The sequence below is a fragment of the Fusarium subglutinans genome (genome assembly GCF_013396075.1).
Source record: "Fusarium subglutinans strain NRRL 66333 chromosome Unknown NRRL66333_c0000001, whole genome shotgun sequence".
NCBI lineage: Eukaryota > Fungi > Ascomycota > Sordariomycetes > Hypocreales > Nectriaceae > Fusarium > Fusarium subglutinans.
In genome coordinates this window covers 478,431-497,756 of record NW_023502064.1, presented here as the reverse complement: position 1 = coordinate 497,756, position 19,326 = coordinate 478,431, and the positions used below count along the sequence as shown (strand labels likewise).

Genomic DNA, 19,326 nt, shown 5'->3' with positions numbered 1-19,326 from the left:
GGTTTTTTGGCGGGTGCAGTTGCAATATGTAACTCAGTAGAGGGCCACTTAGTAAGGTACGTAGGTATTTTCATCAAGTTGATGGGCCGAAGGTGAGGAGCCAATCAAGTGCGTTTTTGCATCCCACCTCGGTAAATTCGGTGTGGCCTGTACCGGGTAGTCTAAGTCGCTACCAAACGAGTTATTCGCCAGTAGGTAGGTAGGTAGTTAAGGATATTTATTGCTTACTGTCTACCTATCTATGTCGCTTCTGGGATCAAAATATCATCTTCATTTAGGTATACATACTTGTTATCTAATAAATCAATACCTCGTTTCTATCCAGTTGCTTCAAACTTATTGTCCCGGTCGAAGAGTAGCAGAAAACTCTCCATCAATCTCAATAATCTTCTCTACACTCTTCTTATAGCCCTCTTCATTCTCAATCAAGTCAATATACTCGGCCAATTTTGGGAACTCTGACTTCCAAGAGCCATTCTCAAAGCTTCCGAACTCGTCAAGATCTTCCTTGGCAGCAATCAATGGGAAGCTCAAGAGAATATCCGCAGCAGTGAGTTGCGGTCCACAGATGTACTTTCCACCTGATGTAGCGAGATGACCTTCAATCATCTTGAGGTTGACGTGCACATTGGGGAAGATGAAGGCCGAGAAGATGCGGTTGGCAAGGATTGTTGATATGGGGCGGATGAAGAAGGGAACCTGAGGAGACTTGAGGGCTGTATATCGAGTTAGTAATCATTGTTTGAGGCGAGAAAGAGAGAGAGAGAGAGAGTTAACATACCGCTGATAACAAGGGCCATGACCAGAGGAGGCATGAGAGTACCCTCGCAATAGTGAAGATAGTACTGATATCTCATCCAAGCCTCAGTCTCGCCACCAATCTTGCCCTCCATACCCTCTTTCCATCGCTGAGGCACCAGCTTCTTACCCTCAGGCACGTTCTCCGCCAGATACTGAGTGATGAAGCCACTCTCAGCCAGGGTGATGGGCTCAGCGTCCTCAGCGGCACCAGCAGGTTTGATCTGGATCACAGGCGACTTGCCTAGTGGGTGCACCTTTTGCAGCTCCGGGGGAGCCATCATGGTCTTCTTGTTGCGGTGGAAGATCTCGAGCTCATACGGCAGATTGAGCTCCTGGAGTAGCCATAGGATGCGCTGGGAGCGCGACTTCTCGAGCCTGGATTGGTTAGCATTTGAAGGCACAGCACAGCACAGTGATGTATGTAAATGAGACATACCAAAAGAGCTTGACGTGGGGTAGTTCGTTTGAAGCCATGATTAGGTATTACTGCGAAGGGTGTGAAACGGTGTGAAACGGTGTATCAAGATGAATCAATTGACAATAATAGAAATCAAGTCTATGACAGCTTCTCAAAACATCCGGGAGAGCCAAATTTATATGGCCGATTAGTCTCGGCCAAGGTTCCAGATATGGCCGCCCTAAATATGATATGCGCCCATGATGCATCACTTTTGGTTGGCTGGTCGATGTCGATCCATAAAATAACTAAAATAATAAAAAGGACCGGGAGCATCACATGTGCCGAGTCCTCGGGTCGATCTCTTTAGCAAGTATGTAAGGAGTAGTATTCATTGATTTTGTCTTGCCTGCCTTTGTCTTTGTCTCATACAAACAAGAGCCCAGTTTCAGAGCCTCTAATCTAGGTAGTTACAGTATTTCTCTCTTTCTATGCCACTCCCAAATGCTGCCGGTTGCCATGTGATGCGATGCCATTGGATGCTTTCCGTTCCTCTCCCTCTCCGAACCCCTTCCACAAAAGCAAATATAGGAACCAAACGCCTTTTGCTCTAAGACTCCTCCAATCCAGGCTTTGCCGCCAAAATCAACACGCTGTGACCATCGCCAAGTCCGCTGTAAAAAATTCATCGAGATCCTTTTTCTGGATGCTTTCCTTTGCTATGCAGTCAATTCACACCTCAGACACCATTTTGATACGAGACGCATATTGCCCCATAAGCAACACACAAATTCCTTCATCGTCGTCGAGACTTTGCTGCTGGGGCTGGCGCGTCGTTAACGGCCTCCCGCTTTCGTGTCTGCTTTCGAGATCTGGGAGGTGGCGGGGGATCACTGTGCAAGTGTCCTAGTTCCTCCAGCGCGGTCGTGTTCTCCCACTGGAGACTGCGATAGTTGGGCGTCTCCGGTGACTTGTCCCGGATGCGAGTGCTCATTCGCTTGTGATTCTCCTCTTTCTTGTCGCCATCTTCCTCCTTGGACAGGTAGGCCTTGCGACTCTCCATGTGTTTGGCGATCTTGTCCTTGAAACTTAAGAGCTCCTTTCGAAGCTTGAGTTCGTTGAACCCGCGAGGGTCCAGCCATTTGATGAGCTCATCTACATGCGCCGGCTCCGAGATATAACCCCACTGGTGAGCGTTGAAGACGCTGGTGTTGGCCTCTTCCATAGCCTTTCGCTCAGGGACAGTCATGTTGAACTTTTCCTTGTACTCTTCCTGGAGCTCAGCAGGCAGGTCGATGTATCCTTCTCGCTCAAGCTCGTCAGGTCCTTGAACCCAGATCAGGCCGTTGGCGTAATCGGCTGATGCGGTCGAGCTATCAGGAAGCCCACCATACGGCATGCCATTTCGTTCAAACCAATAGTACCGGTTCCAGAAGCGATCCTTTCCGAGTACTCGGGTTCGAGGGCAGTCTGCCTCGCGAAGATCGTTTTCGATGACGGCAATCTCCTCCTCACACTTTTTGACGACTTCTTCTTTCTTCTGAATATCCTTCAACAGTTTGGTGAACTGCTTTGACTGGGCTGGCGGTTTGGGCGTCTTGGCAACCTTGACAGCCTTCTCCTTCTTGCGAGCCTCTTCCTCCTCTTGCTTGCGCTGCTTAGCCGTCTGAGGTCGTCGGCGCTTGCGAGCCGATGGGTCATCTTCCGTTTCTTCGCCGTCTCCCCCTCGTGAGATAATGGAATCTTCAGGATCAGCCATTTTCACGTCTCCATCCTCTTCCTTTGGTGGGGAAGGAGGCATGTTCTCTGGTAAGAGGATCTTTTTCTGCTCATTGAGTTGGCGCAGATCTTCAATGCTGCATAGATTGTTAGCATTTGGTACCGAATGGGTAAGTTTGGCTCTTGACTTACGCTTGCTTACGTTGCCGCTGCCATTCGATCCTCTCCTTGCGGTACGTGGTCATGGTTTCGCTGCAATCTTCCATATAGCCTCGCATGGCCTTGGTCTCAGTGGTCAGCATGCAGATTATTTGCAAAGCCTTGACACGCTGGTTGATATCGAGTTGGGCGTATCGCTGCTTGACGGTTTCTTGAGTAGCGTCAACTCCAGCAGGCACAAGGAGGTGCAAGAGCTCCTCACAGACCTCGTGTCGACGTTCGTTCTTTGATAACTGATGGAGAAGGCCAACCATGATTCGCTCCCATCCCCCGTTAGTAAAGTCTCGCTTTCGAAGATGTTCGATCCAGTCGTAATCCTTGAGAAGTTGCTCGGCACGATGCTTAGTCTCCTCCTCGCTTTCCTTCTCAGCGGCCGCGGCCTCGGCAGCCAAACGTTCTGCTTCCGCCTTAGCAAGACTACTGCGGGTAGCTCGTCCCACTGGCCGAGCCTCGGGCTCGGGAGTTGGCAGAGCGCTGGCATCCTCATCGCTGTCCTCGTCGCTATCTTCTTCGTCGACTTCGGGTAAAGTGATGCGAACCTTGCCACCATCGGCTTCAGAGTCCACCAAAATCTTCAATACTGAGCAATGAATCTCGTCAAGTAATTGGATCGGAACCTCCTCTGATGCAAAGCAGAGGGTCTCAACATAATCATCAAATGTGAACGAGTCCAGTTTGAACACCTCGCAGTACACATTGAGGGTGTCCCAAGTCTCAAGCAATGGGCCAATCGATTCCATCTCAATCTTGTCGCAATACTCACTCTGCGGCATATCATCGTTTTCAATCTTGACAGGCGGGTTTCTGCAGAGAAATTTAAGTGGTGGACGCTTGCGATCATCTCGGGGCTCAAGCTGCAAATCTTCGATAGGATATTTCGGGGGAGGTGGTGGAGGAGGCGGCGGTGTAGGTTCACGCTGGATTGGTGTCTGGATGCCATAGTCCGAAGGAGAGTTGAATGGGTTGCTGCCATGAACAGGCATGTTAAGAGGCCACTTAAGACCTTTGGAACCAGATCCCGGCTGACCAGGCTTCGCCTTACTCTTGGGAGCCGGCTTGAGTTCCGGCAGACGTACTGGACCAGAATGAAGTGCAGAAGTCAGATCATGACCATTGGTGTCATGGTTGAGGTGGGCTCGCTTCTGGGCCTGCAGCTGTTTACGCTCCATAACTTTGGTGTCATATCGAAGGTGAGGAGGAACACGAGTATCGATATGATACTGGCTCGCATAGTCATGCTTAACTAACCACGGTGCCCCGTTCCATGCATCGCGGGTGACAGTCTTCTTAATGAAAGATCGAAGCATGGCCTTGGTGAAGATACCCCGGTCGCGACAGATGTGCTCATCGGTTACAATCGTGTCCTGCTCTGTGTCCTTGAGATCCACCAGATAGCGGGTTGTAGGTAAAGAGTGAGTTCCATCAGCAAGAGCGCGGGGACCAAAAGTTGTCTTGTCGCGGACCAATCCGTGAGCGCGATCGCCTCCCTTCATGGTCACTGTGACCTCTTCACCAGGGTAATAGTCATGCTTGAACTCTTCGTAGATTTGATCAACGAGGTTATCCAGGCGAGAAACGGTCTGAAACTGCACCTTACGCAGTATAGGGCCTTTCAACGCCTCAGGAAATGAAGCTTCGACTTCTTTGCCACCAGCAAGCTAAGCCAATTGTTAGCCGTTGAACGATAAATCAAAGTTTACAAAACAAACCTCGCTCTTGAGAGCTTCAAAGAAAGTCAGACCGGAATGGCCTGTAATCTGATCATTAAAGCGACGCTACAGGATCGTTAGGAAGGGGTGTCAAGGTGTAAACCAGATATCATGGCTAACCTGTTTATAGAAGTCCATTCTGAGAGTTGTGTAAGTAACGTGTAATATTGAACTCGGGTGATATATGGTACTTACCGATCAAGATAGTCCTCATATGAGGTAAAGATCTCCCCTGTTTGAGGAATGTGCCAGACCTATTGCTGTTCAGCTATTGCGCAAAGCCTATAGCTATGTTGAGTTAGCCGTACCTCAGTGTTCTCATCTTCAAGTTCCTGTGCCGGCACGAAGCGGACCGGTTTACGTTTGAAGAGGACCTGGTGATACTCGTTTAGCAAAGGCGAAGTGGCCGAGAGGCAAGCATGAGAAGCGCGTACCATGGTCAAGTAATCGAGGCGCAAGCGGCCGAGTCGGATGTGCAAGAGAAACCACCTGCAAGGCTAAGGGATAGCCTGCCCCCACTAACAAGATTGAAGGTTAAAAGCGATGCTATATTGCAGCATGAGCACGAGGGTGATTGTGGTGGAAGACGCGACGTTGAAGAATGGTGCTAAGGTGAAATTTGGGGTCGCTTCGTTCTGCGTGGGCGGATCGAGGAGAACGCGGGCGCGCAGGTGGGAAATAGAAATCGGGGGTGGGCTCCTCGAGAGACGGAGTCCGGAGTTGAACGACTTACACGCTCGCTCGCAGGCTGCGGAGGTCGGAAGCAAGGTATAAGACGCGAAAAAGATGATATATGAGATATCTCTTGCAATGCGCAGACGTTGTCGAGGCAGAGACAAGTTGCAGGCGTGACTAGAGTGAGGAGAATGATGTAGGAAGAAAAGAAGAATCTAAAGAAGGAAAAGAAGCGGGCTACAAGTACGCGACCTGGGCTGGCGGGAGGGAGTTTAACGGGCAGGCAGGCCAGGTCCCGGTAGTACGGTGGGTCACTGGGAGCTGAGAGATACCCGGGCCGCCACTAAGATATGGGCCATTTTCCAGTAACTTGCAAGTACAGGTACTTGGAGTCAATGCCGTCCCTGAGGTGCCCTCCACGACTGGTACATAAGGTAAGTACTTACATTATTAGGGTCCGATCCAATGCTTTGATGAAGAATGCGGCTGCAGATACCCGAGGATGAGACTAACACGGTACGAAAAGTGAGAGAAGTGATCTATCAGCAAGTGTATATATGATATATTACGGCTTACAATTTACTTGTGTACTGTCCATTATACTACCTATATCCATGCCTGCTTTGTTGGAGTCAACATTCTAAGCGCGTCAAAATGTCTTGTCATGTCCCAGCTTTTTTTTTATAGCTTAGCTCCTCATGGATCCGTTCCATCCTCTCCACCTCCAACCCCTGTCGGGCCGTGGCCCTCCTCCTCGTCGTCTAAGATCCATCATTCAACTTTGCCCGCCTATAAAACAAGCCTAACTCAACTTTTTGCCCACGTTCTTGGACTCTTTATAATCCTCACGTCACTCTGTAACCAGCAAACGTGGATTCGGAAACATGTAGTGTAGATTCGGGAAGTTATATCCAATATAGCTTAATATTGAAATTCTCGTGGAGATACTCCAGACCGTCATCTCGGGACGCCAAGTAAGCTTCTGATACAACAATCACTCACGATAATCATCAGCAAAGCGCAGTTCAGAATCATAGAGCCTCTGAAGATACCACTCTGTCAATGTAGTAAACTTATATCTAGACTGCCTGGAATTAATAGAGCATCATGACATAGAACAAGAGCCTCTTCGGTCTCTCCGTCCAACGCGTCGTGTAAGTCATATTGGAATTATATACAACCCTATCACTTAATAAATACCTCCAAACGAAACTCAGAAGTCAGTTTTAATGTATTTAGACCACATGCAGTGTCTTTGCGCTTTTGGGCACCTGCAAAGGAGCCATTATGTCCCTGCCAGAGCTGGAGCCACCGCCTCGTCCAGGGATATCCCATAGCTTTGTACTCTATGAAGCTCCACAATTGGTATCGCATGCTATTCGACACTTGCTTGCCACTGCTTCCGCACGCGCGGGGATAAAAAGCACAATAGAATGACAAACTATCGTGAATAGGTACCGAGAAGCCAGCTAGCCTGATGGTGCCCCTGGATAGATTCAGGGTCTCTGAAGCACAGGCCTGGCATTGATTATTCCTGCTGCCTAATTACCAACAGAATGATATGTTTTACTCAGAGAACATCATGACAGACGTAATCACGTTGAGAAAAGATATGAAATCTATTGGGTATCTAACATCAACACTTCATGCTGTGAAATACACAACCATATAACCCAACCAGCTTCCAACCACGCCAATCGCAGTATACGAGCTCGTAAACATCAACGGGAGGAATTCATAGCTCTTGCCAAATATGATCTGGTGCAGGAGTGAGCAGTATAAAATGAGTGGGATGCACACGGCAATGTACAGTGTACTGAATCGGTCTAGTAGGAAGATCCTGGGCTTGTTGGAAGCAGGGGCAAGACGATCAAACGCCATGAGGAAAACAACAAGCCAGGTAATAGTGTAGAGTGTCTTGATAGGAAATTCTGCCGGCGTGAATAGCAGGGGGAAGAGTGATACATGGCCAGCAACAGCCAGCGGCCGGAAGGCTCCGAGGTGACGTCTGTCTCGGAGGGCAATAAGACTAAAGGGGATGATGACAAGAAGAATGGCCTTCTCATGAACGTGCCAGCCAAAGAGAAAGGAGGCATAGCCACATAGGGTGACAGCACCGATGAACGTCTCCCAGGTTGGTTGGGAGAATAGCTTGATCAAAGGTAGGAACTGGAAGAACAATGTGAGAACGAAACATGTTCTTGGGCTGATTTCAGGCAGAACGGCAAAAGCTGTATCTCCAACTAAACCACGAGTGACACTCTGCAAGGCGTTCTTATCGACAGCCCAGCCAACGCGTGGAGCAACTACAGAATGTTAGACCAATGGCTGAGGTAGCTGTTCTGGATCAAGGTGAAACTCACTGTGAATCAAGATTCGATCCGCAAAAGAGTAAAGCGCCCAGACATTTGGCGCCCAGTAAGCGTGACATAGGCCACGAGAGAAAGGGAATAATCGACTCAAAAGCTGAGGAATCTGATTCATAGCTGCAAATGGCCCAAAAGCAGCTCCAAAGATGGTTCCAATACCCAAACCCAGCTTGATCGAATTCAAGAATCGAATTCGGAAGATGGATTTAGACGACAAGCAATATGCTCGCAGGAGATATACGAAATAAGCTGGCGCCAAGTACAAGTAAATGTGCTTGAAGCATAGGAGGGCAGCAAAGATAAGCCCACTGGTTAGTAGCTCGTTCTTTTCACGAGCAAGAACAAGAGACATGACAAGAATTCCATACATGAAGCCATTGTACTGGAAATGGATATGGTCGATAATGAGAAGTCCGGGAGAGAGGATGATAGATAGGGCAGCGACCTGAGCGGCGCGACGGGACTTTAGAGGCGCATTGTCGATAAAGGTCTGAAGGGCCCAGACCAGCACAAGCTCTGTAATGATGACAGAAGTTCGTTGGAAGTAGACCGTTTGCCAGCTCTCGTAATCGAGGTTGTAGACCTTGACCATGAGGGGATCAATTAGACGGGCGACGTGTGCGAGGATCCATTCGAAGTAGGCGAAGAAGGGGGGGTAATCCAAGGTCCATTCCGACGTCTTTTCGAAGTACCACTTCTCTAGAGGAAGACTGTTGGTGATGGCGAGCCAATTGCGATGGACTTCAAAGTCGGTCGATTTGCTTTTCGGTGGTGGTGAGCGACGGCACGCGACGGATATGATGGAACGAGACTCACTATGCGGGGAACAGGAGGACTTTGAAGGCGGCAGCGACAAGCGCCGTCTGCGCGAGTGTTGGGTAATGTTCGCTCATGATGCGCGGTCACTATTTGTGTTGTCGCGGAGCTGGGGATGGCCTCATGACCTTGTGACTGTGGGATTAGTTGAAGTAGATCTTGATACAAGTCATGACGAGAAGGAGATTGGCTCGTGTTCTTTTTTGGGCATGAGGTGGTTTGTTCAAGCACATGTCCCCACTAAAACACACTAGCATGAGTTGACAGCTAAGGAACCAGTACAACAGAGCTTCAAGCACTCAACACATTTCACCAGAGGTAAGAGTTGACAGAGTTTATTGGCCAATTTCTCAAATAATGAAATAACATTAAGACAAGGCTTTTAGACCGTTAAAGTAACCAAGGCAAGTCTAAAGACGCACAATGGTCTTTGAGACCTCTTTTGGACATGTCCAATCTGGGGTCCAGCTACCTTACCTATGGTGTCACTTACAGGGGTATAGCTTTGACTTTATTCTGGCAAATACGTGTCAGTCAACGTCTGAGTAACAGAAACAGCTCCCAAACTACTAACCTAATCAGTCCTTGCTTTACTTATTATTCAATTCAATTCAATTCAATCATATTACACAATCTCAAAACACCTCGAAAGGGGTTCACCGTATTCTCTTTGAAGCTACCGACGGCCCGAGCTCTTTTCCCCAGCTTCCCATCTCGTTAGTTAACAAATCCACCAATAATGCTCTTTACTGGGCTTCATCAAGCCACGCCGCTCCAATTTGGTTGCGCCACAAAACCCTTTCCAAGGCTGAGTTGAATTATCGTATATGTGGCTCTATTAAGCCAACGACTGCTTCCTATGAGACTTTTCCCTCTCCCTTATTGTGTTTGAGTATCAATTGATAGATTCTTTGTTCTTCCATTATCTCAGTTCTTATATTACAGGCCTCATTATTCTGTCTTTCAGAACCCCATGGTTAACTCTTGGTCGTTGGTCTATAGTGAAACCCCCGCTCTACTAAACTCCAACCACCAAGTACGGTATACGCTTGTTCCAGGGGCTGCATAGTGCAAAGTGTCCTTAGACCTCAGCCTTGCCTCCACCAACTCGGCTCATTCCATTCAACTTCCCGAGCTCGTTTTTTTCCGTGACCCGAACTTGGGAAAAAGGAGTGAGTCCGTCTTGCGCAGGTGTCTAGTCTAGTCTAGTCTTGTCTTGTCTTGTCTTGTCTTGTCTGCGGTTGAAATATTGTTCTATCCTTGTTCTTATTTCGTCTTTTGGTCCCATTGGAAGCTCTCTATCTGCATCCATTTTTACGCTGCTATGAAGGTCTCTTTCTCTTTGGCTGCGCTGCTGGCAGCAAGCCTGTCGCAGGCTCAGTATCTCATCAGTGAACTTAGCTTTGGTCATGCTGGAAGGTTTGTTCTACCTTTTTTGTACCTTTGTGGTACTGCACTGTCCAGCGAACCAACGTTGCTAACCCATGCTGCGTCTACAGGATAAGCCCACCCGAAGCTCGTGGACAGATTCCCAACTTTGCTGTCCAAGGCAACCCCAACACGCCCGAGGTTCTCTCAAACCGAATTATCTTGACACCTCTTGCGCCTGGCAACCAACGAGGTGCCGTCTGGGGCCAGCAGCCTTTGCTTCGGAACCAATGGATCGCCGACGTCGACTTCCGAGCCAACGGCCCTGATCGTGGCCGTGGCAACCTCAACATCTGGCTTGTTCGCAACGGTCCTGCTACGATCGGCTCTGGAAGCATCTACACTGTCGGAAAGTTCGACGGTTTGGCTCTGGTTATTGATACTTCTGGCGGTTCCAGCGGTATGGTTCGAGGTTTCTTGAACGATGGAAACACCGATTATTCAAGGCAAAGCAATGTCGATGAGCTCTCGTTCGGCCACTGCCCATACAACTATCGCAACCTCGGCCGACCCTCGCAGGTCAAGCTTCGACAGACCGCTAGGACATTCCGTGTTGAGTTGGATGGTAACCTGTGCTTCGAGTCAGACAAGTTCAGCATTCCCACAGGTTATCAGTTTGGTGTCACTGCTGCTACCCCTGATAACCCTGATTCTTTTGAGGTCTTCAAGATGGTTGTCATGGCTGATAACAGCGACAGTGGTCCTGTTCGTGACCCTCCTAAGCAGAACCAAAATCAGGGACAGAACCAGGACCAGAACCAGCGTGTTCCACCCGTCAAGGACACCTCCAACAGTAACAACAAGCAAAGCGATGGCGAGTACGCAGATGAAGATCCCGATGTCTTCCAGACTTCCAAGGCTCAGTTCATGGATCTGCACAATCGGCTCCAGAACACCAACCACCAGCTCGCCTCCCTCCAGCGCACCTCCTCACGCCACCAGCAGCAGGATGAGAAGCGCCACGAGGACTTAACTGCCCTTATCGGCCAGCTCCGTGCTGATATGCGTAAGCTTGACGATATCACTGCTCTGCACAGCCGTGTCTTGGAGCTCGAGAAGGATATCCAGGGCCTCCGAAAGGAACTCAACCGCAAGCTGCAATCCACCGAGCGTACCTTCAAGGACACCCTCTCTGACCACCATAACTCTTTGTCAGAGACCGTCATGGCCAAGACTCCTGGCCACCGTTTCCTTATCTTTGTTTTCCTTGGTACACAGGGTCTTCTCGTTGCGGCTTATGTCGTTTACAAGAAACGGCGCTCATCCATGCCCAAGAAGTACCTGTAAACTCATAAGAAGGACTATAAAGAGGAGGAGTATGGATTCAAGGGAGAACTTGTATTTGGACAGTGAGGTTTGACGTCACGTCTTGTTCCTGGGTACTGCAGTGCTTTGTAAATTAGACGCATGAGCCGTGTGTACATGGGAGAGTCTTTATGTTAGCAAAAGAAATGAGTGTGATGATTAGAAAAAATCATAAATCAATATTGTAAATCTGAAAGACCATATACCCAAGACGCATTCTCATTACTTGGACCATACACTCAACGTCATTAGACCACTCCCTGACCACCCATGACTACTAATCCACGCATTCAAACACTAAACATTTCAGACTCGCTTAACTTGCTCGCCGACAGTTTCATAGCTAAATGCAAGCATTCATATCGTCATTAAATCTTCTCAAAGCTGCCGTTGATCACATCAAGCATCTCGTCACCCTTGGGGGCAGCAGAGGTCAGGTTCTCATAGCCTCCGGATGTGACGAGAATGTCATCTTCGATGCGAACACCACCAACTGGGTAGTATGTCTCGAGGAGGTCTTGGTTAATGAACTTGGCATGTGACGGGTTGTTCAAAAAGTATCCCTCAATAAAAGGACGGCAGAAATAGCTTCGATAAATTAGCTTCATGGACCTCGTTTTCGAAGAAGGTATAGGACTTACATTCCTGGCTCGATTGTCACAATCATATTGGGTTGGAGAGACTGTCTTGGCTTTATAGGCGGGGAGGACGAAGCCATACGATGCATGGCCACCAGAGCTGTGGCAGTCACCATCTCACGCTTACCACCCTCGACGTGGAAGTTATCTCTCATCAAGAGACGCTCATAGCCAGTGACATCGTGAACCTCAAGACCAACATGATGACCGAGACCGTGGGGAAAGAAAGCAGCGACGGTTCCCGCCTTTTGGATCTCCTCAAAGTTGCCCTTCAAAAGACCCAACTTGCGCAAGCCTTGAAGAGCTACATCACTAGCATGAAGCTGAAGTTCGTAGTAGACAGTGCCAGGTCGAACACGTGCTATACACTCTTCCTGCATGCGCTGCACAATAGAGTAGATCGCGGAGGCCTCCTTGGAAAAGGAACCACTGACAGGGAGAGTACGGGTGATGTCGCTGGCGTAGCACTGATACTCACAGCCGGCATCGACAACGATCAGTTGCTTGCCCTCGAGAGGCTGGTTGTTGGCTCCGTAGTGTAGAATCGAAGCATTGACACCAGCGCCAGCAATAATAGGATAAGCCTGGGCATGAGCACCACGCGAAGTGCAAGCGGCAAGTAGAACTGCCTCGACGTCTTGCTCGTTGCGCATAGAAAGGAGGCGTTCAGCCACAGCACGATGAGCAGCGGCAGAGATACGTGAAGCCCGACGGATGAGTGCAACTTCATATTCCGTCTTGATTACACGGGCCTCATCCATGGCAGGTCGCAGCTTGGAGCAGTTGATCTGGGTCTGCCCACGTGGTCGATCAGTCAACTTAGGAGCCTGATCAGAATGAAGGACAAAGAGAGTCTTCTCAGGACGAAGTTGGCCATGAAGGAATTTTGACAGCTGAGCAGTGTATCGAACGTCATCGACGTCGTATTTGCGCATAGCCTCTGCTGCGTCAGGAGTTGGGCCGTGATACAAGACCTGTCGCGGCTCAGCATAAGGGATCCAGAGGGTGAGACGATCCATGGCGATTTCGTAAGTCACGGCACAGTCGGGAAAGTCAACGCCGGTCATGTAATAGAAGCTGTGCTTTTGTCAGTAGATTTTCTTTCACGGGACTGTGTAGCATACTATCTACGTTGCTTGAAAGGGGGTGACTGGTCTGAGTCCTCATAGAGGCGTGTAGGCTCGCCAGGAAGATAGATGAGTCCATCAGTAACGCCGAGCTCTTTGACGACTTTGCGCGCATGGAGTTTTGCTTCATGACATATCAGTACTCGTTTGCATATGAAGGACATGTGAGATAACTAGAGCTTCTTTGAACATACCAGGATATTTGTTACCGCTGCTGCTTTTGCCGCCGTAGTCATCGTCACTCTTCTTTACCTCAACACATCTGCCACGAAGCCCGAGTCAGTGATCTGAGCAGTACGCAACACTAACAAGGGCATAAGAGCCCAAGATCAACTCACAGCGCATCAAATTCATCCTCAAGCACAAACTCGTAGCTCATCGACCTTCTTTCACGTGCTTGAGGCCTCTGCTCCCCGCAGACGGGCTTCGGCGGCGTTATCGGCGGCGCCATCTGCGTGCACATAAATAATTACAGTACAGTACAGCCTTGTTGACTCGTATGTAGGATCGAATGAGCGTGTTGAAAAAAGGGCCGAGAGGGACGAAAAGATTTACTCAAGAATAGGTACGTGTTGTTTATTGAGAAGAGAGGAAGGTTCAAGTTTCATGTGATAACACATACACTAAAGCTACAGTTACAGCTACAGTTGGAGTTACAGTATCCGCCCCCAATAAGTCAGCCATAGTCTCCCCCGTATCGCTTCCTTGCGGTGCTCATCGGGAGTGGTCACAGCGTATCGTAACCCCCCGATAACGCCCCTTCTAAGCCCAACTGCACTAATTCATCCATTTCATGGCGCAACCAGATCGAGTATGAGACGCTTTTAGTCCGCTGCCGTGGAATTGTTGAGGAAAAGGTAGATTAGATTACGGGACGATCTGATCTTGTTCCAGTGGCTGAAAGATCTCGTATCTCCGAGCCAAGCGATACAAAATGCATATTTGATACTCAGTCAACCACTTTCAATGTTTCATATTGCTTGGTGGCAAGTCTCATTACAATTGGATGAATCTGTACTCAAAGCTGAATTCATTGCAGTCCTAGCAAGTAGTCTTCTCCTCCATGATCCTACACCTTTCATTCAGCTTCCCTCCTCTCTTCACATCCACTTCGACTTCAACCTCAACAGACAATCCAATGTTTGTCCAAGTGTACAACAGTCCCAGCCGCCGTCTATGTGCGTTGGCCATATCTAAAAACGCGATCATTCCTGTGCCATACTCTTCAACCGTGGTATCCTAGCCCCTTTAACAGACAGCCCAAGCACTCCGTTCCAAATCAAAATCGCTCTTCCCATGAAATAAAAATCAAGATCAAAATCACTAGCCGACGCCTCGCGCGCTTTCCGTCCTCCCGTATCATGAGTGGGTATCAAATGTAGCGACCGTTACATTCCTTGGAATCCTCCTCTTCCAGAGCCAAAGAAGCCTCCCCAATCCGCCTGCATGCCCTGTTCCGTAAACATTTGTTGTATTTGCCTTTCTTGATGCCGCTGTGCGTGCGCTCGTCGGTTTGACATGGCGTGCCCTTGATGAATTGCGTGCGTTTGTGACACTGGTCGCCGTTGCTGCATCATCGGTTGACCGGGCTGCATTCCCATTATGGCTGATGGACTGGCGAACATCGGTTGGTGGCTCGGTGCACTCATCATGGGCTGGCCCTGCTGGTGCATCATGTAGGGCGGTGGTTGTCCAAAGATCTGGCTTTCCACGTCGTCGAAAGTTCCAGTCAAGAAGAGTTGCATATCTTGGTTCTGGTCTCCCATAGTCGTGGGTTGGTCTGTCTTGCCCGGGAATCCCAGTTCCATCATAGGTTGGTTCGGATAGGCAAAAGGATCCTCGGACGGGAACATGAGCGAGTCGAGTTTGTTGACAGGGTTGTGCATACCCATTTGCTGTCCTGCGTAGGGGTAGCGCTGAGTACTTGTCGCCGCGCTGCTTGTCGACTCTGGGGTGCTTCGTTGCAAATCGGGAGACATGAAATCACCAAAGTTGGCTGAGAAAGTGTTATCTTGGAAGGCTGTCATGCCTCCTCCGGGCAGATCCATCGTTCCTTGGGACAAGGTTGTAGGATAGGAACTTGTTGACATCTGGCTTGCACGAGTGAAGTCTGTCGTTCCTATCGAGGACATGCTTGCAGGAATTGGAGTGTGATGAGACGAAACAGAGGAAGGCCGTCCTGTAGGGGCGGGTCTTTTCTTTGAAGGTGCTTGTCGCATCGCTCCAGCATCCAATTGCTCTGGTAATTGATCAAATAGAGCCTGTTTCGATAACGTCAGTAAAATTACAAGGGTTCAAATATTTAGGTCATACCTTGAGGGCACTGGTAACTCGTTCGGCCGACATGCTCTTCTCCGCCAGGGCTGCAATCATTTGTCTTCCAGCTCGAGCATCTGCTAGAACCTCGCCGGAACCGGGTTTCTCGGGGTTTTCTGTAGCATAGAACACAAGGGACAGGACGGCAAAGAACTCAGTGTACAGCATGAACCAGTACGGTCCACTGAGAACCCGCTGTTTGCGGATTTCCAATCCAATATGCACAATGTTACGAGAGACGCTGATTGCTGCGGCTGCACAAGCATATGATAGCTCATCGACCTTGCTTCCGTGACTCAAACGAGGAGAGACGTAGTGCAAGAACGGTCGGTATAGCACAAGTTGGACATGTGCATAGGCAAATCTCAACAAATGACGGATTCTGTCACCTTGGTTAGTAATGCTTTACAGTTTGTTCAAATACATCATTGCTACACTTACCGAACCGTCTCAATTGGCCCCTCACCGCTTGGGCGCCAATGCTGAGGCAGCCTCTCAAACCAAGAATGAAGCTCAGCTTCAATTTCCTTGATGCGGCCATAACTAATTAGATAGGTGGAGGCAGGTTTGCTGTCTTTTGCAGCGGTCTGGCCCAATCCCTTGGTTGGATAGACGTATTTCGTAACCTTTGCCAAGATTTCCATGAGTTCTGAATGGGCGTTGAACGCTTGGAAGAAAGATGGTGATCCAGGCGGTGGTCGCAAAATTCCGGTGTGTGTAATAAACTCGTCGTCAACTTCCAAGGGGAATGGCTGATCGATATCGTCCACGTTAAGGAGGAGAGGAAAGCCAAGTAATGTAGAAACATAGATATCCATTTGTCGAACCACGTAGAACACACGTTTCCGGACTTCCTGCTCGATCGGATCGATTTTTTCGTGCTGCAAGTGTCGATGAAGGCCTATTCGGAGTGACGAGCGCAGCGCAATACCAACGAAGGAATAGCAGCTGCTGAGATTCGAGGTGGCTTGGAGGAAAAGAATAATGAATAGAAGAGCTTGTAGTGAAATAAGGTCGCGACAATCGGTCACATCGTGTAATACCGATCGCGCAGCATTGTAGTATTTGAGACCCTCTTCTGTCGCATCCTGATAGGGCATGCTTCCTGGGTCGTTATCGTCGAGATTGTTGTACATACACCCAAGAGACATGACGGAGAATAATAGTCCAAGATATTGCGTTTCGTCCTTTGTTAGATTATCCAATGGTCGTTCGTAAATCTTGTCCATTTGCTCGTAGAAAGTGGGAACGTGAAGGATTCGGACGAGACATGTCGCGCAGCTGAGGGAATAATAGCACAGCTTCCGGGCAACATCCTTTGGCGGGAGCTCTGGGTAGCTTGGAACTGCTGAGAAGGGTGTTCCGACCGAAGATAATGAAGGCGACTCCAGACCAGCCGGTCGTTCGGCACGAGGCAGAAACGGAGCTTTTGAGGACGAACCAAGCATTCCTCTGAAATGATCCTTCATACGTTTCAAGAACACAGCGCCTGAGGAGTTGCCATGAAATTCCAAACTTCCCTTCTCGTCGATATCAAGTTGGCCAACGGAATCGATCATCGAAGTCAGATGGGCTTCATTCTGCTCAGGCTGGGGTGGTGGTGGTGGAGGAGGCTGTCGAGCCTTGGAGGCTTGGGCACGAGCATTTTCGCGATTACGGAATTCTTGCTGAATTGCTGGATCAAGATTCGGGTCGGCAAGGTCGACATCGGGCATAAATTTGTGAAGTAGAGACTCGGCGCGTTGCAGTCGACTTTCCAGGGCTTCGATGTACTGTGGGGCCGGGTTTCTTCTCCTGTTTGAAGGTTTATCGTACGTGCATTCTGCATGTAACGGTCAGCCACTGCGTCGTTTTCCAGTATGAGGGTTAAAGTGTATAAGAACAAGCGATTGAGCGATAAATTAGATAGAAGCCGCGTACCATAACTATAGACGGAGCAGTGCGTGCATGGTTGCTTGCCGTCACATTTAATCTTCTTCCGTCGGCATTCATCGCATGCGCGCGTTACTCGTCGTCGCTTCTGAATCGGTTGGGATGACGCGCCAGGTTGTGGGTTGCCGTCTTCGTCAAGATCGTTGTCGGACTTGATGCTCGCTGACGGCGATGGAGCATCATCGTGCCAGTCGTGAGCCGACTGGCCAGCGTCGTTGTCACCGACGTCCGGAGGCATGTCGAACTTGGTTGAATTAGCAAAGGACCATGGAGTTAACTACTCGACATTGGTGAATTGAGGGGATAAGGTGATCGGGGTATGAAATTTGGAGTGTCTTGGCAAAGGCTAGGGCCCCATCGCCGATTGAACTCGCAGATGGGACAGTTTCCTTGTAAGGATACAGCGCAACGTACAATGTTGATGCGAATGCCAGGTAGAGAAGAGGAGGTGAGTTCGGGGCACAATGCTGAGGTGCCAAGGAACGACGGGGAGAGCCGACGGGCGGGTGATTGATGTTACAGGTTTTCACTCACCAGTTAATGGGCCTCTTGGCCAGGACGAAAAGGAAATAACGAGCTGGGTATTATTATGACAAGGGTCGAGAAAGGAAATGTCGTCGTCGTTGTCGCCGCTGCCGTGCGGCAGAACTGGGAATTGATTGAAGCGGGCAGTCGAGAAGAGTCGAAGAGAGTCAAAGGGAGTACAGAGTGAATGAGGTGCAGATACAGTTACAGTTGCAGGGTCGCAAGTGTAAGTTGTGAGGCAAGTGGTAGCCCATATCCCAATCGCCCCAAAGACTCACGGCCTAGGCCATCAGCGTTCAAGAGAGTTCAGTTAAAGTTCCTGCGAAGCAAATGGCAGGGTCAAGAATAGAAATAGAAGAGTGAGGTCGGTAGGTATCCAAGACTGAAATGAGATGGTGATGATGGGGGGAAGCGCCCTGGTAGAGAGAGTCTGAGAGTGAGTGCCCTGGCGCTGGTGTTGGGCAATAGACGGGGGATAGCCTGTCGTAGCAAGTACCGCCCCGTAGCGCGCTGCACTGCACTGACTTGACTTGACGGAACCTAACTGAACTGAACTGGGTATGGACTGAGCCAGAAGGGACTAAACTGTTCCAAGTCAAAGAGAAAGGGATGAGTGAGAGAGCCCAGTTGTAGCGGGCGGGTTTCGCGACCGAGGCGGATACGGATGATCCGCTTTGGTTTGGATTGAGCAACAACAGGAGAGTAACAAGCCCAGTACAAGCGACAATACTACAGCAGCTCGCAACAACAGGTAGTTAGTTAGGTAACCTACGAACAAAACGGGGTGAGCGAACGAGAGCGAACGAGAGAGGGGAGAACAACGAAAGAAGGTGGAGTCGCAGAGACGGTAACTCGAACGGGCTCTCCAAAAGGACCTCAGTCTCAGTCCAGTCTGAGTCTGAGCCTGCCCGAGCCTGGGCTGGTTTTGGGGCTTTGGATGGGGTCCTTAGGCGGAGCCAATGACCACGGTACTTGATACCGTATTATCAGCACGGTACAGCCTGGTACCTCGGTCTTTCACGTTCATGTCTCAATCGTAAGTGACTAGTGAGAGGATGCAGATACGATAGGTGAGGCCACCTTTGAGGGTAATATTCAGGTCTCCAAAGAGATGGTGGCAGATGCTAAGATTCTACCAAGACCCAGGGCTGGCAAACCAGAGTTGCCAAAGGGATGATGAGACACAAAGGCTGGGAAATTCTAGTGCCAAGCAATACCAAGGCACAAAACATGTCGAGCCAAGAGTTGAAGCCAAGTAAAATCAAAGGCTAGTGGATGAATGAGTGGCATGAGCACCAGAGGGAGCAGCCCAGCACAAGACGCGCAATGTCATTTCGACCAACTTCCAAT

The 19,326-nt window shown here is 49.4% G+C and overlaps 6 protein-coding genes across 6 annotated transcripts; 1 reads left to right on the top strand and 5 right to left on the bottom strand.

Annotated features, from left to right (window-relative positions):
- Window positions 1–336: 336 nt before the first annotated feature.
- FSUBG_160 (glutathione s-transferase) lies at window positions 337–1,275 on the bottom strand (the record flags this gene model as incomplete). The annotated part of the gene is made up of 3 exons (XM_036679284.1): window positions 337–716; window positions 782–1,176; window positions 1,238–1,275. 3 exons carry the CDS (start codon window positions 1,273–1,275, stop codon window positions 337–339), a joined length of 813 nt encoding a protein of 270 aa, XP_036544298.1.
- Window positions 1,276–1,994: 719 nt separating this feature from the next.
- Window positions 1,995–5,282, bottom strand: FSUBG_159 (ITC1-subunit of Isw2 chromatin remodelling complex; the record flags this gene model as incomplete). The annotated part of the gene is made up of 6 exons (XM_036679272.1): window positions 1,995–3,054; window positions 3,110–4,794; window positions 4,846–4,911; window positions 4,966–4,984; window positions 5,041–5,099; window positions 5,154–5,282. The coding sequence occupies 6 exons, from the start codon at window positions 5,280–5,282 to the stop codon at window positions 1,995–1,997; spliced, it is 3,018 nt and encodes a 1,005-aa protein (XP_036544297.1).
- A 1,882-nt stretch (window positions 5,283–7,164) lies between these two features.
- On the bottom strand, window positions 7,165–8,782 carry FSUBG_158 (dolichyl pyrophosphate Glc1Man9 c2 alpha-1 3-glucosyltransferase; the record flags this gene model as incomplete). The annotated part of the gene is made up of 3 exons (XM_036679261.1): window positions 7,165–7,826; window positions 7,884–8,650; window positions 8,706–8,782. The coding sequence occupies 3 exons, from the start codon at window positions 8,780–8,782 to the stop codon at window positions 7,165–7,167; spliced, it is 1,506 nt and encodes a 501-aa protein (XP_036544296.1).
- A 1,247-nt stretch (window positions 8,783–10,029) lies between these two features.
- On the top strand, window positions 10,030–11,420 carry FSUBG_157 (EMP47 golgi membrane; the record flags this gene model as incomplete). Its single annotated transcript, XM_036679250.1, has 2 exons — window positions 10,030–10,124; window positions 10,205–11,420. 2 exons carry the CDS (start codon window positions 10,030–10,032, stop codon window positions 11,418–11,420), a joined length of 1,311 nt encoding a protein of 436 aa, XP_036544295.1.
- A 386-nt stretch (window positions 11,421–11,806) lies between these two features.
- FSUBG_156 (prolidase) lies at window positions 11,807–13,654 on the bottom strand (the record flags this gene model as incomplete). Its single annotated transcript, XM_036679239.1, has 5 exons — window positions 11,807–12,026; window positions 12,080–13,153; window positions 13,201–13,327; window positions 13,398–13,465; window positions 13,542–13,654. 5 exons carry the CDS (start codon window positions 13,652–13,654, stop codon window positions 11,807–11,809), a joined length of 1,602 nt encoding a protein of 533 aa, XP_036544294.1.
- Window positions 13,655–14,591: 937 nt separating this feature from the next.
- On the bottom strand, window positions 14,592–17,689 carry FSUBG_155 (transcriptional activator Mut3p; the record flags this gene model as incomplete). Its single annotated transcript, XM_036679228.1, has 4 exons — window positions 14,592–15,464; window positions 15,517–15,901; window positions 15,961–17,341; window positions 17,440–17,689. The coding sequence occupies 4 exons, from the start codon at window positions 17,687–17,689 to the stop codon at window positions 14,592–14,594; spliced, it is 2,889 nt and encodes a 962-aa protein (XP_036544293.1).
- Between the last annotated feature and the right edge of the window lie 1,637 nt (window positions 17,690–19,326).